General features: G+C 40.5%; 2 protein-coding genes across 4 annotated transcripts in view; one reads left to right on the top strand and one right to left on the bottom strand.

The window, feature by feature from the left end:
* PPP2R3B (protein phosphatase 2 regulatory subunit B''beta) overlaps window positions 1-8,845 on the top strand; it is a 50,833-nt gene extending 41,988 nt beyond the window's left edge. For both annotated transcript variants that reach the window (XM_054086532.1, XM_009565968.2), the window contains 5 exons: window positions 121-210; window positions 924-1,099; window positions 4,504-4,622; window positions 4,707-4,813; window positions 8,700-8,845. In XM_054086532.1, coding sequence (XP_053942507.1) covers window positions 121-210; window positions 924-1,099; window positions 4,504-4,622; window positions 4,707-4,813; window positions 8,700-8,844 — 637 coding nt within the window. In that variant the 3' untranslated portion in view covers window position 8,845. The remainder of the gene's footprint in view (window positions 1-120; window positions 211-923; window positions 1,100-4,503; window positions 4,623-4,706; window positions 4,814-8,699) is intronic.
* Window positions 8,846-12,226: 3,381 nt separating this feature from the next.
* Window positions 12,227-18,989, bottom strand: part of LOC104063739 (cohesin subunit SA-2) — a 63,096-nt gene continuing 56,333 nt past the window's right edge. For both annotated transcript variants that reach the window (XM_054086353.1, XM_054086427.1), the window contains 4 exons: window positions 16,554-16,744; window positions 15,351-15,525; window positions 14,261-14,354; window positions 12,227-12,367 (listed from right to left, as the gene is read on the bottom strand). In XM_054086353.1, coding sequence (XP_053942328.1) covers window positions 12,359-12,367; window positions 14,261-14,354; window positions 15,351-15,525; window positions 16,554-16,744 — 469 coding nt within the window. In that variant the 3' untranslated portion in view covers window positions 12,227-12,358. The remainder of the gene's footprint in view (window positions 12,368-14,260; window positions 14,355-15,350; window positions 15,526-16,553; window positions 16,745-18,989) is intronic.

Below are 18,989 nucleotides of genomic sequence, written 5' to 3'. Positions count from 1 at the left end.
CTGCATCTTTTAGGAGATAAATAATGTTAATAACACCAAGGAAAATAATCCTTGATTTTGGTTAGCAAAAGTGAAGTGTTTCAAAACAATTTTTCTCTTTTTCTCTTGTTGGACTTCAAGAGGTAGGAAAGCACAAAAAGATGGAAAAATTAGCTATGCTGATTTCGTCTGGTTTTTGATATCTGAAGAGGACAAGAAGACACCAACCAGGTAAGAATGAATTTGTTTTAACAGAAATGAAGGCTGATTTTATTGGGTTTTCAGTCTTGAAATAGGGGCCACCAATGCTCAGCTGGATCTGTGATGGAAGAAGCTAAATGATAAAAACATGATTGGAAAACTCACCCAGTTCGTTGCATCATTCTTATTTATCAGTGTCTCCTGCTGTTGCTGCTGTAAAAGTCTATTCTAATGACTTTTTAGAGGCAACTAAATGTTATTGCCCCAAACGCTGTGTGACCTGCTTACAGACAGGGTCACAGATAAAGGAAATTGCAGTAGTTTCATGATGGCATTGATGCTGGGCAGCTATAGAGCTAGCGTTTGCTGTAGGGTATTGATAAGAAACCAGTTGTGTGATGTGAAGTGGCTTGTTCTGTAAGAAAAAACTTGATTTTTGATGCACAATTTGTTTTTTTGATGACTTCCTTCAGGTTTTTATGGAAAGCCATAAGTTTTGGTCTCCTCCCTCAGCCACCCATGACTAAGTGTGTTTGCAAATGCAGTAATGCATGGCATGGCAGATACCAGAAACTCTTACTGGAGAGGGTGGTGTTTAATGACTTCCTGTGGTATAGAAGGTAGCCTTAGGTCTAGTTTTGCGTCTATAACTACCATAGCCTTTAAAACAGGCGATATAAAATCTTAGAATTCTGTCATAAGTTTGTGTAAATGGTCCTTTGCTGTTAATTACTGAATTTCAGCATTGAGTACTGGTTTCGCTGCATGGATCTTGATGGGGATGGTGCTTTGTCTATGTACGAGTTGGAGTATTTTTATGAAGAACAGTGCCAAAAACTAGATAACATGGCCATAGAACCTTTGCCATTTGAGGACTGTTTGTGCCAGATGCTGGATCTCGTGAAGCCACAATATGAAGGTAATAAAATCATTTTCCACCTCTAACTTCTGTTTCTCCAGGTTAGGAGCTTGCATCCTTAAGAGCACTCAGTTGGTCATACAAAGGATATGCCTCTGTTGGAAAGACCATTAATCAAATGGTCTTCCAACAGCAGGCAGACATTTTAATACTAAAATTTAAGATAATGCTTTAAGATATCTTGTAGGCTTTTATTTTGAGCTTGTAGCTGTGTTTAGTCTTAAATCTTGTCACTGTCTGCCTGAGGTGATGCTCTCAAGAAAAGTTCTTGACTGTTCTTTTCACTTGCCTCTTACTTGTTCCAGTGCTCATTTAACTGAGATTTTGTCAGAGGGAACAGTTTCTAAACAGCTTTTGCCTCTGGAGATCACTAAGGACTTATTTTACTAAGGACTTATTTTAGTTTAGAAGCCTAAGCTGCCTAGGAAAATCATGTCAAGGGGCCTAAAAATAACTGAATGCTAAACCATTCTTAGGTTTTGGCTATTTTCTACGTTCATTTGAACCTTCATAGACCAGCTACATTTAATATATATATATGATCTTTAGGTGATGGAATTAATATATATATATGATCTTTAGGTGATGGAATTAATATATATATATGATCTTTAGGTGATGGAATTTCAGTGTACATTTTACACCTGAAAAAAAAAAAACCTTAAATTGAGCATCATGCTGTCTTCATATTTGCCCTTCTGTGCTGCTCAACACCAAAAATATTTTTGCATACCTTGGAAACATTTCCAAGAGTGCTCCCTTTCACGTTCATGGCCCCCACTTTTGTGCTGATATTTGTCTCACAAGTTGATAAAAACTGTTGTAGCCAATGGATTACTCTTCAAGGATTTGTTGAACTCAACTGAGGTCAACCTTTATCTAACCTTAATGTCTCAACACCTTGCCATAGTGCGAATAATCTTTATTATGACTACTGGTTTGAATGTGAATTTTAGTGTGTAAAAGGACTTGGCATACAGTCTGGTTGCTATTATTGTACAGAACACATTGCAATAAAAATAGACCTTGTCTATTTGCTCTTGAAGTGTTTGATAGGAGTAGCCCGCTCCTATGGCACCTACTAATGTTTGCTCTTTTTTATGGTAAAAAGGAAGTGTTGACTGTCTTATTTAATGCTTTTGTTTAGCAAATGTAATGTTGTGCTTGTGTCTCACATTTAGACACTTCTTGGTGAAGCACTGATTTTTCCCTATTCGAATTTCGAGTGTTACTTTGGTAGAGTGCGTAAGAGGGCGATTTGTTTTACTGTCCATACAATTATGGTTGGAGACACAATTTATAGTAGTCTTGCTTATGGTTCAGCTTTTTAGATTAAGAATATTTAAATCACAAGAAACTTAATTTTATTTTTAAAAGGCAGTTGCCTTTTATTGAGACGTGATTTTTTAAGGGAATTGAAATAGCTCAAAACTAGAATTTAAAGCTTCGTATTCTTACTTAAACCAAGTTTAAATGGATTTGCTATGTAAAAACACACTTCTAAAGGCAGATTAAAAAACTGTAAATGTAAAAGGAGTATTAAGTAGGTTTTGGCTGGAAGCTCAGTCCTCAAGATCAGTGGAATGGAGTCTTAGGCCAACATTGTATAATGCATGGGGGATGGGAAGCATTTAAAATGAAGTGAAGCAAGCTCTGAGGAACACATTTTTGTTACATGGTTGCCTACCCATAGTCTGCCAGACTTGGGAATTCCCTTCCAGTCTTGTACACTGTGCTTCTGAAAGGCAGACACTTACAATAATGTTTGTTCTGCATTTCAAATGAAACAAGACTGATTTATGTCTTCCATGTCATGAAGATGATAAAAGGAGGCTGTGAAACGCACTCAAGATGAGTTATTTAGGGCAACAAAAATGAAAGCAAATTATTGAAGGGTTGATAGTTTTTTGTAAAAACTGAGTGACGTTTAAAAGCTAGATTAAGAAAAAATTCTTCTGTTGTTTTCCTATTACAAAACCTAGCAGCACAAAATGACATTTCATTTCACAGATTTGAAACAAAAGAAGATACTTTCATACCGTTGTGTCTAAACTGTGATACGGTTTTCTACGGGCAGCTCTGTGTACCAAAAAGCAAATCATTTAATTTTTGGAGTCCTAAATTATCTCAATTTCTTTCCTTTTCCTGCCAGTCTTTGAGAGATGATGGTAGGCGCTTAGATGACTGTTAGATGTCTGAGTTCCCATTGCAATAAATGGAAGCTGGAGAGCAGATCAACAAACCAAATATAGGTGTCTAACTTAAATTGGGAGCTTATATAACTAGGACTTAAATCAGTTGCTTGGTTGTGGAGAGTTGCTGCCACTTGAGATGGCCCAATACATCAGACATCTGTGTGCGTCTGACAGATAGGACACAGGTGCCACGGGGGATTTGTGCTGTTCTAGAGCATCAGCTATAAATGAGGCAGAATACATTAAGGCACTTCAGATGGTGACAGACACAAGTGTGGCAACAATTTCCAAACAGGATTCTGATTTTGCTTCCCTCTGATGTCCTTGAGTTATACTTTGTTAGAGGGAGGGACAGCGTGCTGAGGAAATACTGTTCTGAGTCTGGCTTTTATTAAGCTCTGCCATAAAATCTCTAGTTTGCCCTTCTTTGACAGACAACGGAAGGCCAACCATATTGAAGGTGACCCAGTAAAGCAGAGCATTAAGGATAGTCATTTCTCTTTCCTTGTATGTCCTGTATTTCAGTCTTTCTGCAGAAGCTTAATATTCACCTTTGAAACAAGATAATATTTCTGAGCAACGTGACAAATACTTTTAGCACTTAATGGATCCATTGACTGGTGGCTTTAAAGTATCACTTTATAAAACACAGTCAAACAAAACACCTCTGAGCATTTAGCTTTCCTCTCAAGCAGTAATTATTGATCAGGCCAGACAAGTGTGACAAACGAGTCTCTATGAAAATTCATTTGTATGAAGCAGTCACACACCAGCATCTGTCAAACGTTTTGTCTTTTCAAGTCAAAGAAGAGATGGAGCCACTGCCAGAGGAGAATCCTGCCGGCTACCCTAGCGCTTCTTGAGTAGGAACGTCAGCTCACTGGAGGCTTCTGTCTCTTGAGGAAGCTTAGATAATTAGTTGAAATTATTTTTAATAGCTAAGCGAGGCAGACTGCCTCTCACTCCAACATATTGGCAGTAGATTGGCAGCAAAAGCAAGTAACATCTGAAACAAACAAGTTTTGTCCATGTTGAAGGATGCTTCTCTAGACATGCGTTGCATCTGTTCACTTCTCTCCCACTGTGTTACTCATCAGTGGCAAATGTTCTTGACCATAACCATGACTTAAGTTTTTGAATAACTTTCTTCTTTTTTGGAGAAAGGATCATTTCAGCTATAAATATCTTATTTCATTACCTTCTTTACAGGAAAAATCACTCTGCATGATTTAAAGCGATGTAAGTTGACAAATGTGTTTTTTGATACTTTTTTCAACATTGAAAAATACTTTGACCACGAACAGAAGGATCAGTTTTCTATGTTGCGGGTGAGTATGAAGCTTTACAGGTCTTTTTACCTCTGTGCTTAACAGTTAATACGTTTTTGTGTAACTTACAATGTGATTGTTTAGGATAGTGAAGGTGAAAGCCAAGAGATCTCTGACTGGGAGAAGTACGCTGCTGAAGAGTATGATATCTTGGTAGCAGAAGAGGCAGCGGGTGACCAGTGGAACGATGGGTAAGAATCTAACGGGAGGATTGGTACAAACCCTCTCTCCTAATGTAGAGCTTCACTGTCACTATCATACTTGATGCTATTTTTGTAGAATGCTGCTGTTTGTTGTGTTTACCCACGTGCTCAATGAGGGAAGAAGACCCTTGCTTGTATCTCAAATTAAATGTTCCTTGACAGTTTGTGATGACATTGGTTTTGTCAAAGAAAAGGTCTGACTGCAAATTTTGGGAGGAAATAAGATTTTAAAAAAACCTCTCAGAACCAAAAACAACGTTAGCTTTTGTAGCTCGTTGTTAAATGAATGAAGAGCTTCATTGAGAGCTCTTGGGGAAACAAAAGTTTCAAAATCAGTCCTTTTACTTTTGCTATGTCGATTCTAGATTCTCTTGGAATCCAAAGTCCCAAACTTGCCATTGGTTTACTTCTATCACAGCAGTTGAGTGTCTCCACCTTCCTGTTGTACATTGCTGCTGCTGTTGTGACTTTCTAGCATTTGAGTGGTAAAGCCCAATTCACCCATTTTCAGATATGATGTTGCAAAATTCTGATTTTATTTACTAAATTAGTCTCAAGCTCAATTGAGAGTTAAAGTCGATTTCCTGGGGTTTCCCTCTAAAAAAGTGTATTCAAGGTGTACCTGAAACTGGTTCTATGGCTTTACACAGCAAGTGGTCAAAATAGAAGCTTAAATACAAAATGTTTCTCAAGGTTTGTATTATATTTTAAAACTTACCTTAGATTTTCACTCTTCAGTGAACTTCTAATGGGTCTTGGACACTTAGTTTTTCCAAGAAGTTGGTTCTCTCCCTAGTATAGGCACAGGCTCCTTTATCTGTCTGGGCAATTACAGCTTAGGTAATACCGGGAATATCATAGAACTTGTGGTATGTAAAGGAGAATCCGAATAACCCTAAACCCTGAAAAAATGCATCTTCACTGTGTGAATGCACTCCTTAAAGAAAATCAGTGTTGTTGTAAGAATGATGAGGGAGTGGAAAGGAATGGGATGTGGAGAAGAGTTGATACAGGACATTAAAACATCCCGTTTCTCATTTCTTTTGAGCTTGGCGTTTGTAAACTCAAATGACTCTTCGGTTCACAAGCAGATTTGTCACAGATCTTGTAGAAAAGAACCTGACAATTAAAGAAAAATATTACATCCTTTGGAAGCACAGCCCCAAAAATCATGCATTTACAGACCATAGCTTAACTGTTGGCCTTCCACGCTGATGGATAAAAGCTTTGATCCAAGTGTTTGTGATGTTTTGCTGCTTTGTTTAGTTGGTGTTACCAACTATAATGCTCATTGTCTCCATTAACGACCACTTTGTAATTTGTTGAAGTGTTTCAAGTATCACATACACAACCCTATGTAAAGCGTATCTGGACTGACTAAACAGAAACAAACAGGTGTGACACTTCATCTTACTGATTTCTGCCTTCCCTTCTATCGGACGCTTGTGAAGCTGCTGCATTTCAGCTGCTGAATTGAGCTGGGATATCTTCCAGATTGTTCATAAACAAGCAAGTGAATCAAAGTTGTGACCAAATAGATGGAAATCTTTATAAAGAGAAGTGAAGTGTTTGTATCTGGCTCAGGGAGGCATCATCAAATCTGACAAAGTTTTGAATGCTTTCTAAAAGTGAAGATTGGCAAAAGTGTCTTCAAAGCTTAATGCTGAAGCAGGACTGTCTGAGTCTCTTTTTTCCACAGTCATCCTGAAAAATGAAGCTTATTTCCTATTGCAGAAGCTGAAACATGAGGCCGCTGAAAGCTTCCTTGCTGCTAGAGTTTAATGAACAAAAACATTAACAAAAAATGAGCATTTGAAGTTAGCGGTGTACAAAAACCCTCCTTAAAATCACTTTACGTAAAGGGTTGTAATGCCTGTGTGAAATGAAGCCACTGGTTGACAGTTGGGTATGAATTTTTTATTTGATTACTTCTTTGGTAAATATTTTCCTGCCATTCCTACGAAGGCAGTTGATTTGAAACTTGCGAGTAAAATGTGGATATCTAGAAATGGGCGGATTTCTAAAGGTCGTGTAAATGTAAAGAAATAAGAGGGAGGGGGGAAAAGGACTTTTTTGAGGTGGTGGACCTGTATGATTATAGCTTTATAAAAAGCTCTGTGCTGGGAGGTAGCAATAGGCTTTCTAAATACTGAGAAGTAACACAAGTAACTTCAGTGCCCGAATGTATAAAACTGGGACAGCATTTCTAAATTTCCTTAACTTAAATATCTTGGAAAGGAGTAAAAGTGATGTTCCATGAGGCCACCGGAGCTTTGGAAGAGAGCGGGACTTTCATTTGGTTCAATAACGTTTGAATAAAAGTCTTGTGAGTGAAGGATACTTTCAATCTGAGATATCCTCATGCTGCCATTCTAAAGCCTGGAGAAGCTGCTGTCACCTCACTCTATCACCATGCAATAAACAAATCCAGGAGGTGCAGTCAAGACATTTCTGTTTAAAATCAAAAATCCTTCTCAAAGATGGAATTAATTCCAAGTAACAGGGTTGTGAGCCAAATACGCATCTTGCTTCCAAATCCTTGTTTTCAAATGTGTAACTCCAGTCTTCCTAAGAGTTACTTTACTTCGTTTCTGGTTCAGATCAGTGCTGAACTTGGAGAAACCCAAGGTATTCCATTCTCTGCTGAAGCACTAATTGCTCACAACTGAGGCTTTACTGTCCCTGCGAAGAATGAAATAACACAAAAAAAACCAGGAAAGAAAATCAGAAACTTTTTTTTTTTCACTGCTTTCTTTACCTGATGTTATCAAAGCGTCTTTATTTTGCTAGATCTCTCAGTCCAGCTGGTGGTGAAGTTTCCTTAGCTTGTTTCATCATTTATCTATCCAGTGTTTCAACAGAATTGCATTCACAATGGAAATGTTGTTTTCCCTTCCACTCTCTGCTGTTAATGCTACTCTGTTTTAGCGTTCATGCTGAATTCTTAGTACTTGGCTGTTCTTTGCCCTTTGTCTTTCTCCAAAAGAAGACTTCTGTCCCCACCACATAGTGCCATTGTGAAGTCCCATTTGAAGAACAGGTACTGTAGTTGCTATGACTTGTTCTTTGCCTCATCTAGTTCTGTAGATGGGAACGATTGTGTGCCGAGAAGAGATTCAGTAGCACTTGGAGAGATGTGCGTGAACCCAAGTCAGCCTAGCCCAGGAAATGGTTGGTTCTCCAATCGGACACCATGAATCTCTACGGAGATTTCTGTTTAGTTTTTTGAATGACTGCCAATTACAGATTGGTCCCACGTAGGCCACGCTGAAGCAGGTCTTTTTTAAATGTCAGCCTTCACTGACCCGAGTTAGATGAACATTCCATTTCATTTTCCATCCACTCATTTTCATAACCATCAGGAGGTTACCGATGATGTCTCATAAGACAATTGGCTTTTGCTTTTGAGCATCTGCTTTAAATACACAGTTGGCTGCTGTCACTCATTTGTGCTCATGTACATTTTAATAACTCTTGTGGTCTTCTTTCTCTTTTGTTGTATCTGCTACAGGTGTAGCTTGTTCTGCCTCATTCAGCACAATTTCAACTTTCTTGGGAAGAACTGGAAGGGTTTCTGTCGAGCACTTAAGTCTTGCAGTGACCATTTCTAACTGACGAGTGGTCCACTAGAGCTGTACGTGCTTTGAATCCTTTCAGTAAAGCCCTGCATCTCATTAAGTTCCACACATGTCAGGAATAAGCTAGCTTAAATTTAATAATTATTGCAGAAACCTGGTGCTGCCTCTGTTTCTTTACTGTAAATATAAAATACTGGAAATACTACTCTTCTTGCAGGTGCCTTGTTGGTGCTCTCTCACTCAGGCTCTTCCCAACATAGTGGGACTAATTTTCCTTTTTTTTTGCCCGCTCCTAGGTATGAAGCAGAACTGAATCCTGTAGACCATCAGAAGGCCAATGTCCTCAAGTATCAAATGGAAAAAAGACCGTTTTTTGAAATGCCTTCCCATCTGGCTGGTGTGGACTTGGATGAATATGACTACGAAGAGTACTTTGAGTAGTGGTTGCTTGGGGTCAGCACTTGCAGAAGAGAAGGGGACGGTCTGCAGCGGGTCTGCTACGCGCCCACGCGTTCCAGTGGGGTTTGTTTCCAGGAAGTCAGCTTAGTTTTGTGCTAAAAATATTTAATCACTACACTACCTTTTAAATAAAAGAAGCACATTTGTATGGAATGACAAAACTTTTTGTATTTATTCAATAGTCTATAGTTTGTAAAATAGATTAAAAATATTTATTTACAGATGTTGCATAATTCCCTTTTGGAAGAATAACAATATTTGCCATTAGAGAAAAGTAACCTGCTGGTTTTAAGAAAACTGTATAATTCTCTCTAAGTTGATGTGTGGTGCACTGACCATCTCCATCCCACAAGGGAGCAGGATTTCCTGTCCTGGTATGGGAGGTAAGGAGACAATTTTATACCTGCCCTGCGATGCTTTTGTGCTTCCAGACAGTCCTGGGCTGTTGGAGGCCTTGGCAAGGAGATGTGACTGTGAGTGCATGATTTGGCTCTCATTTACAAGCAGTTTTATTTGGCAAGCTGAGCATATTAGTGCACAAAAAGCAAACGCCTTGGACAAGTTGCTTCTCTTCTCTGTGTAGTTCCTTGTTTGCCCCAACTTTTAATTTTGCTTGCCCTTCTAAACTTCAGTCTTTTCATTGATGTTCATTCTAAAAAGATTATTTAATAATGAAATCTCTTCCTGCTTGATCCAAAATGAGCGTTAATTCATGTAGAAGGAACCAATCTTTTTTAAACCCTTTGTATGAACGGTACTTGGTCAGTGATGTGCACTAACTTGTTGTGGGCATTCAGCGCTTCCGTCTGTCCCCCTTCAGTTGTTTGCTATTGACACATTCCATGGATATTCATCAGTGTCACAGCAGCTTGAAATTGTTGCCTCACTCTTACTGTTAAACAGCTTTTGTTGAAAAGAAAAAAAATGTACAAAAAGATGTAAGTTATTTTTTGGTTGCAGTGTAGATCTGTTAAAATGTTTTAAAATCATGTTTGTATTTTCAAATAAAGATTTTCATACGTGTAATTTATCGGTTCCCTTTGCTGTTATGCACTGCACACCATCGGCTTCCTACCATCAAAGAACCGTTTAAGACTCGATGGGTTACACGATTAAGTCCGTACAGTCCCCTTGGATAATTACACCAAGCTGCACAGCCAAAGCAATCACGCTCTAGTGGGTTCTTTTGTCATCCAAAAGACATTGTTGCTGAACAGCTGGAAGTGGCAGAGAGGGAGCTGTTCCACTCAACTCATCACACCACCCACGCAGACACTGGTTTATCTCAAATGATGAATCTCATCGCTAACATCTGGTAGTTATAAATAAATTCACTGGAATTATATTTATTTATAAATAAAATTGGGGTTGATTAATCCAGTTCTACTGGACACTCAATCAATGTTGAATTGCTCTAGTGTGGGCCAGGTACCTTTCACTATGTGTCCATGGTTTGGGAGTTCTAAGCAGTAAAGATACACGGAGCATTTATATTAAGCTTTGTTCACCAAGATAGAAAAGGATGACCAATGGGCTTCCTAAAAGATGACCTTGAACTACTGTTTCCGTTCCAGAGCTAACAGCTTTTCCCTACCCAAAACCCTTCAGCTGGAAACCCCCCCTTCTTCGAAAGGGAATTTGTACAGCCAAGGACTTCTCTCAGGCAAGGTGGATGAGGGGCTCTGGGATAGGGTTCGGTAGTGGACAAGTACAGCTGGACTTCATGATCTCAAAGGTCTTTTCCAACCAAGTGATTCTAGGATTCTGTGATCCATTACACAGTGACATTTCTCCATTAAACAGAGCTATCATGCACAGGAGAGCTCTTCTCCAGAGCCCATAGCTGTTGTTGGCAATGTTTAATGAAGTGCCTCTTAAATCCTCTTCCCTATTATACGTAAGGTAACCAAGTCCCTTTTTTTCCCTAAAGGACTGGCACAGCTTCTAGTAAACAAATTCTGGTGTTACTGTGGAAGTGACTTTTCTTGCCATACGTTAACTATGAGGATCACTGTACCTTCCCCTAAAAGGACAATTCCTGGCCCTGGTCTTTCTTTACAAGAATTAAAACACCTTTGATGTGGTCCCAGGGGTACCATTTTCTTAGTCTGAGTCCAGCTGCATTCTGCTGACCTAGTGAGAGTTTAGGCCTAGAGGTGGAGATTTTGAGGGATAAGAGAAACATCACCATCCCAGTCCAGGTATGGAGGCAAACACTGGGGAACTCCAAAGGAGTAGGTCTGGATGGGCATTGTAGCACTCCCTCTGCCCTTGCATTAGCCTGTTGTGTGGGTAATTATGCAAAATGCAACACAATAGCTTTACTGTTCCCTGGGAAACACCTCTGGATTTCACTTCAACCTCATAGGAGCTCACTCGCTCATCTATTTGATAATGGGGCCAACAAGGCAGCCGGTAGCAATGCTGCTCTTCTGACTCCAGACTAGTGTGGGACTGGCACTGGCACTATCAGTACTCGGGGATAGCAATGGTTGTGGAGTTTATTTTACATCGTTACAATCCAAAATATATATATAATATATGTATATAAAATAAAGCAGATGATTGATAGGATTAATGTAGTGTACAATTCCACGGAGCAGTAACATAGGGTCAGCAAAAGCAGCCAGTACGCCCCAGCCTGCTCCCTCAAAAACACTCAAGTGACAATCATTTCCAAAATGGAGAAACTTGAAGGGCCATATTTACAGTCTATTCACATTGTCTTTCCAGGCTTTATATTTTCCAAGTCAATACCACATGATCACTGTGTATGAAGGATTTCTTCCACAGCAAAATACTCAACTGGTTCACTCTTTCTTTCTTTGTTATGTAGAAGCCTTGATGCAAGTCTCCAGGGAACACATCCCAATCGCCACAGACCACTAAATGCATCTGTCTAAGCACTGGAATTCAGAAATACTTTCAGATTATTTGATCCACGTTTTCCATCTTACAGGCAGGCAATGTCACTTCCAAGTCACCTGCCATCAGACAGTGGGTCACAGCATTCACAGCTGAGCCAGACTCCTTTCTCCCCGCAGTCAGGTACCAGGAAATGAGCAGACATCCATCTTGGTTATCTTGAATGGTAAAGAATATATCCAGCAGAACACTGCCCCTGCGCTGATTTGAGCAAGCTTGTTCCATCTAGTTTACAGTGTCTTTGAATCAACACCCCGATTCCACTCATTAGGTTGGGAATTGTTCCAATGCAGCACCAAGGAGCAAGATGCAGTTGAATAATGATGTTCGTAACACCTGCAGCCTTAGAAGCGCAACAGCCAAATCAATAACACCTCAAGCAGCAATGTGGAGAAATCAACAGCAGTGCTAGGAACTGGTTCTGGGTGGAGGCCTGCAGGCAGAGATCTAACTTGGCTCCCATCTCCCATTGGCACGCTTGCTGCCATTGCAAACCCGTTTTCAGTTACATAACTCACAGAAAAAAAAAAATAGTAGTGTGTTCTTCACTCCCATTTATCCTCTCAGCTTCTTAATTATCCTACACCAAAAGAAAAAAAGACTGTCAGTCTCATACTATCAAGGAAACACCACATAAGAAAGAGCACACAAGGGGAGGCCTTACAGTAGCCTTCCAGTACCTGAAGGGGCTACAGGAAAGCTTGCAGAGGGACTCTTTCCAAAGGCTTGTAGTAACAGGACTAGGGGGAATGGTTATAAATCGTAAGGGGAAAGATTCTAATTGGACATTAGGAAGAAATTCTTCACCATGACCATGGTAAGACACTGGCACAGGTTGCCCAAGGAAGCTGTGGCTGCCCCATCCCTGGAGATGTTCAAGGCCAGGTTGGATGGGGCCTTGGGCAGCCTGGTCTAGTGGGATGTCCCTGCCCATGGCAGGGGGGTTGGAACTACATGATCTTTAAGGTCCCTTCTGATCCAAACCATTCTATCAGAATAAAAGCATAGCCTCGCCATTCAGCAACTTGGCCAAGAGGAGCTGGCTCCTGAGAAGCACTATATTTAGCTTCCACAGAAGGAAAGGAGCATTTTTATTCCACAAGGAGCTGGGAAAAGGCACTACAGAGGGAGGCCACATACTAGATGAGTACTGCAATTTCTGTATGGTTTGGATCTTGGACAATACAGTTAAATACTTGTATGCTCTGTCTTCAACAGGAGCTGCTCCAAGCATATGGTCCAAACAAACAGTCTAACTTTTAAAAGTCACAGGACTGGAAGAAAAGGCAGAAGTCCCTTTTTCCTTCTAGTCCTCTTAAAAAATGAAATAAAACAGAAACCCCACCACTCAAATATGAAAAGAAACCATGTGTTCAACTTTACAAGAAAAACTCATTTTAAGAAGTCTATAATCAGACAAGGTCTTTGAATGTGGCTCTAAAATCCCAGATTACCAGAGCCACTGAAAATCAAGGTGTTGCTTGAAGGACTGCAAAAATCTGTCTGCCAAGCTCTGGGTTTGCACTTTAGAATTCCAGAAGCAGGAGGAAATACAGGAGAAAACCCTAAGGCACTACTCAGCCTCTTGCAGTGGCTGACACAGCAAACCCCTACAGGACAGGAGATGTCATGGCTGCAGCACAGCAAACCTCACAGCTCCTTTTTTATCTCCGACTTTCAGCAGTCACTGCTGCAACACAAGAGCCTGTTTGAGTCCTTGCATTCCACTGTCCCACGGGGCTAGAAGCCCTTCCCTGCTGGAAGTATCCACCCCATGGCTGAGCTGAGACCCAGGCAGACAGCTGCAGTTTTCCCAAACTATTATCTGATCCCAAAGGCAGCCGGTGCCCACAAGACAACCCCCAGGCTACACTGGCTGCCACTCCATGCCCACAATGTCTGCATGCTTCTCTTCAATCCCCAGCTGGTCTGTGGACAATTTAATCTCCCCAACAGCCTTGGCTGGAAAAGGTCAAGAAACAAGGGACACTCCATCGAGAACCCTGGGCTGATCAGTAATCAGACATATTCCAAGTCTTTCAATCTAAAGAACACAATGCAAACAAGCACAATGCAAACACCATTTTGCAGCAGACACTCCTTGCAGACCATGCAAAGTGCCATCTCTACAATGTCTCAATAACATCAAGCAACTGCAGCAAATGGCTTTAAATCAAGCAGCTTCACAGTCTGGGACAAAAGAAAACAGGATACTTGTCAGAAGGAACCCTATCTGGTATTCAACTTACCTAAGGAGGTCCAGATCCTACACTAAGAATTGCCTCAAAAATAGGTGAAGCTGAAGACTACAGCTGCTGCTGGGAAGGGGAGATAATCCATTTTCTCAGCCTGAAAAGGGCCACAAAAGAGCAGCCACTTTGCTTCTAGATGGGTACTCAGGAGACTCCAAACTCACATTCACCCACTCCAACTACAGCTGTCCTCAGGGCTGGAAAACCCAAGCTGGAATTACCTGGTCTGCACCAACCACATCAACATCGACATCTTCAACTGTGTCTTCTGCTTGACCCTCCTCTGATGCACCTTCTGTCTTAATCTCATCTTTGCTGGAAAAGAAAAGCTATATCTTGAGGTTGCACATGTCACACATATGCTTAAGGCAGAGTAGCTCATATATTGCAATCTGTTGCTGAGATATCCATGTAAGGTAGCCCAAAGTTTCTGGTCCAGTATTTCCCAGGTATGAAAGAGGTTATGCTTCAAGGAATTTCCAACAAAGCAGTTCAGAGACAAAACATTCATTTAAACAGGGGCTGGATCTGCAACCACCTAAATGTTTAATAAATCTTTGTTCTATTTCACTTGTTTTCACCAGGTCCATTCAACAAGTGTCCCTAGACCTGGAAAAACATGCGTCTTTCTGGGATCTGTTTCAACTTTTAACTTATCAATATGGGAAATGGCATCTAACACCTCAATACCTGAACTGTATTAAAGAAAAATATACCAAATGAGCACTTTGAGCACAAAAGTCGACTCCACACTCCCTAATTCCACAAAGCCTCTCTTACATCCAATTTCAGCGGAGTTTCACTCAGGCATGTGTGCATGCTGCATACAGACATGCACCCCTCTAGAAGAAAGTCACCAGTCAAACAATAGTCAACAGCAGATCTGCAGAGGCAGGAATCTTCTTCCATTTACAGAGATGCAGAAAAACACTCATCAGGCTGCAGCAAACAGCCAGGGAGTAACTGACACCACAGCCCTCTAATCAGGACCAGAGACAAGAGAAGTGGGACAGGGAACTCTCACCCTTCCTTGTCTTTTCCTCTGCATGGTTGATATTACTCCAAGAAGGCACAGAAGTCCTGTGACAGGTGGGGACAATCGAGCTAAAGCAGCAAATGCAGATATTGGACTGAGGAAACCAAACATATAACCTGTCTCTGGGACACAGCTCGTAAGAAAGACTGGAGGGGCACACACTCTGTGTCCTTTGCTCATGGAAGTATTAAAAAAAACAGCAGCAGAGGTGGACAGAGACCCCAGCTGTCAATATCAGGACAAGTGAAGGAGCCTGTATGATATGAAACTCTCACCAGTATCTCCTCTGTAGCCCTCCTGGACAAAGGAACGGCAAATGTTCCTGCAAATGCATCTCTCGAGATTTTAGCCTCTTTCTGCTTTTCCCAGCTGCAGAGGGAAGCTGGGAAGCACACTGCAGGTCTGGAGCTTTGCTTGCTGCTTCAGTCTTACTCGTTTCAGGCAAAGACCCTGTAACAGACAGTGAACAGACTCATTCTCCAGCCTAACTCTCAAAAGTCTTGAGGTAGACATTTCCAGCATTCTCCTCGCAGCGCTGAAACAACGGCACCAAGCAGCTCAAAGGGATGTTTGGAGCAAAGCATTAATTTACTGAAGGAACAGCTAAAAGCCACACGAAAGAAAATCAATTTACTTTGCCCACTGGTCATTTCTGTAATCTAGAATTATGACGTTGGTCCCAAGTGCTATCAGTACTGCTGAGTTTGTATAACCCTCAAGAAAGGAGGGCCTTTGGGACACAAATGAACAAGCTTTCCAAAGGCAGATCACTGAAAAGAAAATTTCTCAGAAAAGATGAGGGAGAAATAAGAGGTTGCTCTGGAAAAATTCCCTTTCCTCCACATACAACTGCACATGTCCATAGCACTTGGCATTTTTACTGCCAATTGGTTTAATCGTGGCTTTGCTGCATTTACTAAGTCCCACTATATCAGTGCAGCAAATGCCTCATTATGGATTGGAATTCCATGACAGCTGCTGTTGTCTGGATCCAGCCCCATAACTATAATTTTTTAACTTAGGAGTATAATCCTATAGGGTCCCTAAAAATTCAACACAGAGGAAGACCCCAAAAGGTGATTTGGCCTAGATCATCTGGCTCAAGATCTTAATCACCTTCAGAAATACTTCTCCTGTCTCAATAATCTACAGGGCCTAAAGCAGCAACACCCATACCTTAACAACTGAAAGCAATGAACCAAGTCTCAATGGCACAGACAAATGCCAGAGCTCAGCACAGAGCAGAATGCAAGATCATCTGAATTTGGCTCACACAAAGCCTCCAGACTTTGTGCTATTCCTCCTATTGAGAGATTAAGAGGCATTTTACAACAACAAAGCTGAAGGCAAAAGCCACACTTCAAACTGGAAAATCAACAACATCCAACACACTGTAGTGCTGCTAAGGCAAAGTATGAAGTGCATTTTTGCTTGGACAAAGCAAGTATGGCTAATCCAGAACAAGGACATTTTCATACCATTAGACAATTTCCTCTTAAAAGAAGGCACTTTAGATGCGCCCACGGGGGACCACTTTCCTGAACTGCCGAGGACGGAGCTCTCCTCATCTTCACTCGCCAGTAAAGAGTTTCTGTACCAAATCAATGGCTGCCATTCATCTCCTCTGCAAGGCAGTGGTTCTACTATGTACCTCTGTAAGTAGGCATACCTGAAGAATACCAAAAGCCACCATAAGAAAACTCAGTATCTTTCCCCTTGGTACCTAGAGAAGCTATTGCTAGAAAGGCATTTTCCCTCTACTCTCCAAACATGCAGATAAAATCATCAAAGAAAAAGAAAGGTCATCCCTTCTCTCAGAAATATGTGACTTTTCTGAACTGAATATTTAAAATGTCAATGTCTTTGATGCTGAAAGAGTGCTTGAATTTTAGCACTAGAAACAACACTTCACAGGTTGATTCACGGGAATTGCAGAATTACATCAGTCTCCAGAAAGACTTTCCTGTGCAGGAAAAGTCACTGCCAATTGCCACTGCCAGGAACAGTCTGAACAGAGCAGAACTCAGTGAGGATGCATCTCTTCCCCTGGTAGCCCTTTTCTGCCTCATGGATTACAACACAAAGGAGACTCCAGGCAAGAGATGCTCCTAGTGATTCAGTAGTACAGCAGGTCATGAAATTGGGTAGTTACCAGGAGCGCCTGTTCTATAATATCATCTCAAACTCAATCCAACTCTCTCAGGTTGCCAATAAAATTTCAAGTGTCTGCAAGAGGCAGTTAACAGCTCTGCAGTTAGGACAACACACAAGATATGGGAAACAGCGGCTCAAATCCCTCTTCTGCCTGATTCAACACAGAGACTTGACACAGGGCCTCTGTGAATCCCAGGTGAAGTTATCACCTTTTCCGAAGCAAAGAGGTCTCCTTCAAACATTCTTTTTGAAAAACAGGACATTTATGACAAATTCTTTCTGACCGATTCCTACTCCATAACGATAAGAAAAGAAAAACTGAAGTCTGACTCAGGATTAGAAACTGGATATTCACCACATTTCAGCTACAGTTCATCACTTCAAAATCAAGCCCAGTGTTGTTAAAACAGACTCCACCTTAGCAAATACCAGAAGTGACAGTTTTAACGCCAGCCTGTACAGTATATTATTCTTTCTTTGATTAGGAGCACGGCCTGGAAAATATCAGACATTTAATTTGCTTTGCAAAACAAGAAAACCAGTGCTGGGAGGTTAGGGTAAGCATGAACTCTGAAACAATTACAGTCATGGACTCTGGGGGCTCCAGGGATCAAGAAACCTGGTAATGGAATTTGTTGGTTTCGAACAAGCCTGTATTGTAACTACTGTTTTAGGGTCTAATCCAACTGCTATCAATGTCAATGGAAAGAATCCTACTGATTCAGGAATCAGGCCCTTCATGCCGCTTGTTATTCAATAATTCATTTCTTGTGTGCATTTTGTGGCATAGAGCAATTGACAAGTCAGATATTTTACTGCTACGGCCTGTGCAATTACAGGGGAGTAGGTTAAAAATCCATATACTTTGAGGGTGTTGAAATATACTCCTTTCTAACAAATGCCCATATTCTGCATCTCATCTGTTACAGGTACATTCACATATGTTAACGTACGAACCTGGACATCAATCCTATGATTAATAATAAAAATGAAAATAACCAGATGTTTATTTCTAAAAGTTCATGTTGACCTAAAACATTCCATCCAGTAATTTATGATGGAGTAAAACCTAAATATTTCTGAGAGGAAATATAATCTCCAGCCCCTGCAAAACATTTTAGGTCTCCCAGAATAGAAACAGTTCCTCTAGAAACACAGATTGAATGTAGTTGTGGATAAATCGCAATTTCCCTCCTTGTGAATTTTATTGTTTCCCATTTGTTCCCAACAGCAGTGGGAGGATCTGAAACAGTAAAAAATGAAGTCAAAGAGCATTCCCGGCTTGGTTTTGCATTTCCCACAGAAGTTTTCAATGAATAAACCTACTTGAATGTATGTATCTAATACATTCAGGAATATACTTCTGGAATATATCTACTAGTCAAGAAGTTAAATATAGCCCTAGGAAAAAAGAATCACCAGGATTTAGTTTTAAATCTGCTCACATTAATGATGAAATATTTTCCTCGTTTAATTAAAATATTCATTGGAGGTAAAAGAAGTTACAGAGGTTTTCAAAAACCGATGAACAGAAATCTACTTATTGCACAAGTGTCACCACACATATGATAACAGTTCTTTAAAAATCCAGATAACATCTAAAGGGTTGTACAGAAACTATACAAAACCAACTCTAGTAGAAAATTTCCTCTGAAAAAAATGCCAGAACAGAAAGAGAAGTTATCACTACCTACAGATTATCCATTTCAGATTTACCAGAAGTTGTAATCTGTATACATCAAACGTTTTTCTTCTGCATT

This window comes from Cuculus canorus, chromosome 1 (genome assembly GCF_017976375.1).
Source record: "Cuculus canorus isolate bCucCan1 chromosome 1, bCucCan1.pri, whole genome shotgun sequence".
NCBI lineage: Eukaryota > Metazoa > Chordata > Aves > Cuculiformes > Cuculidae > Cuculus > Cuculus canorus.
Note: the sequence above shows the minus strand (reverse complement) of the source record. Positions and strands in the feature narration are given on the sequence as shown.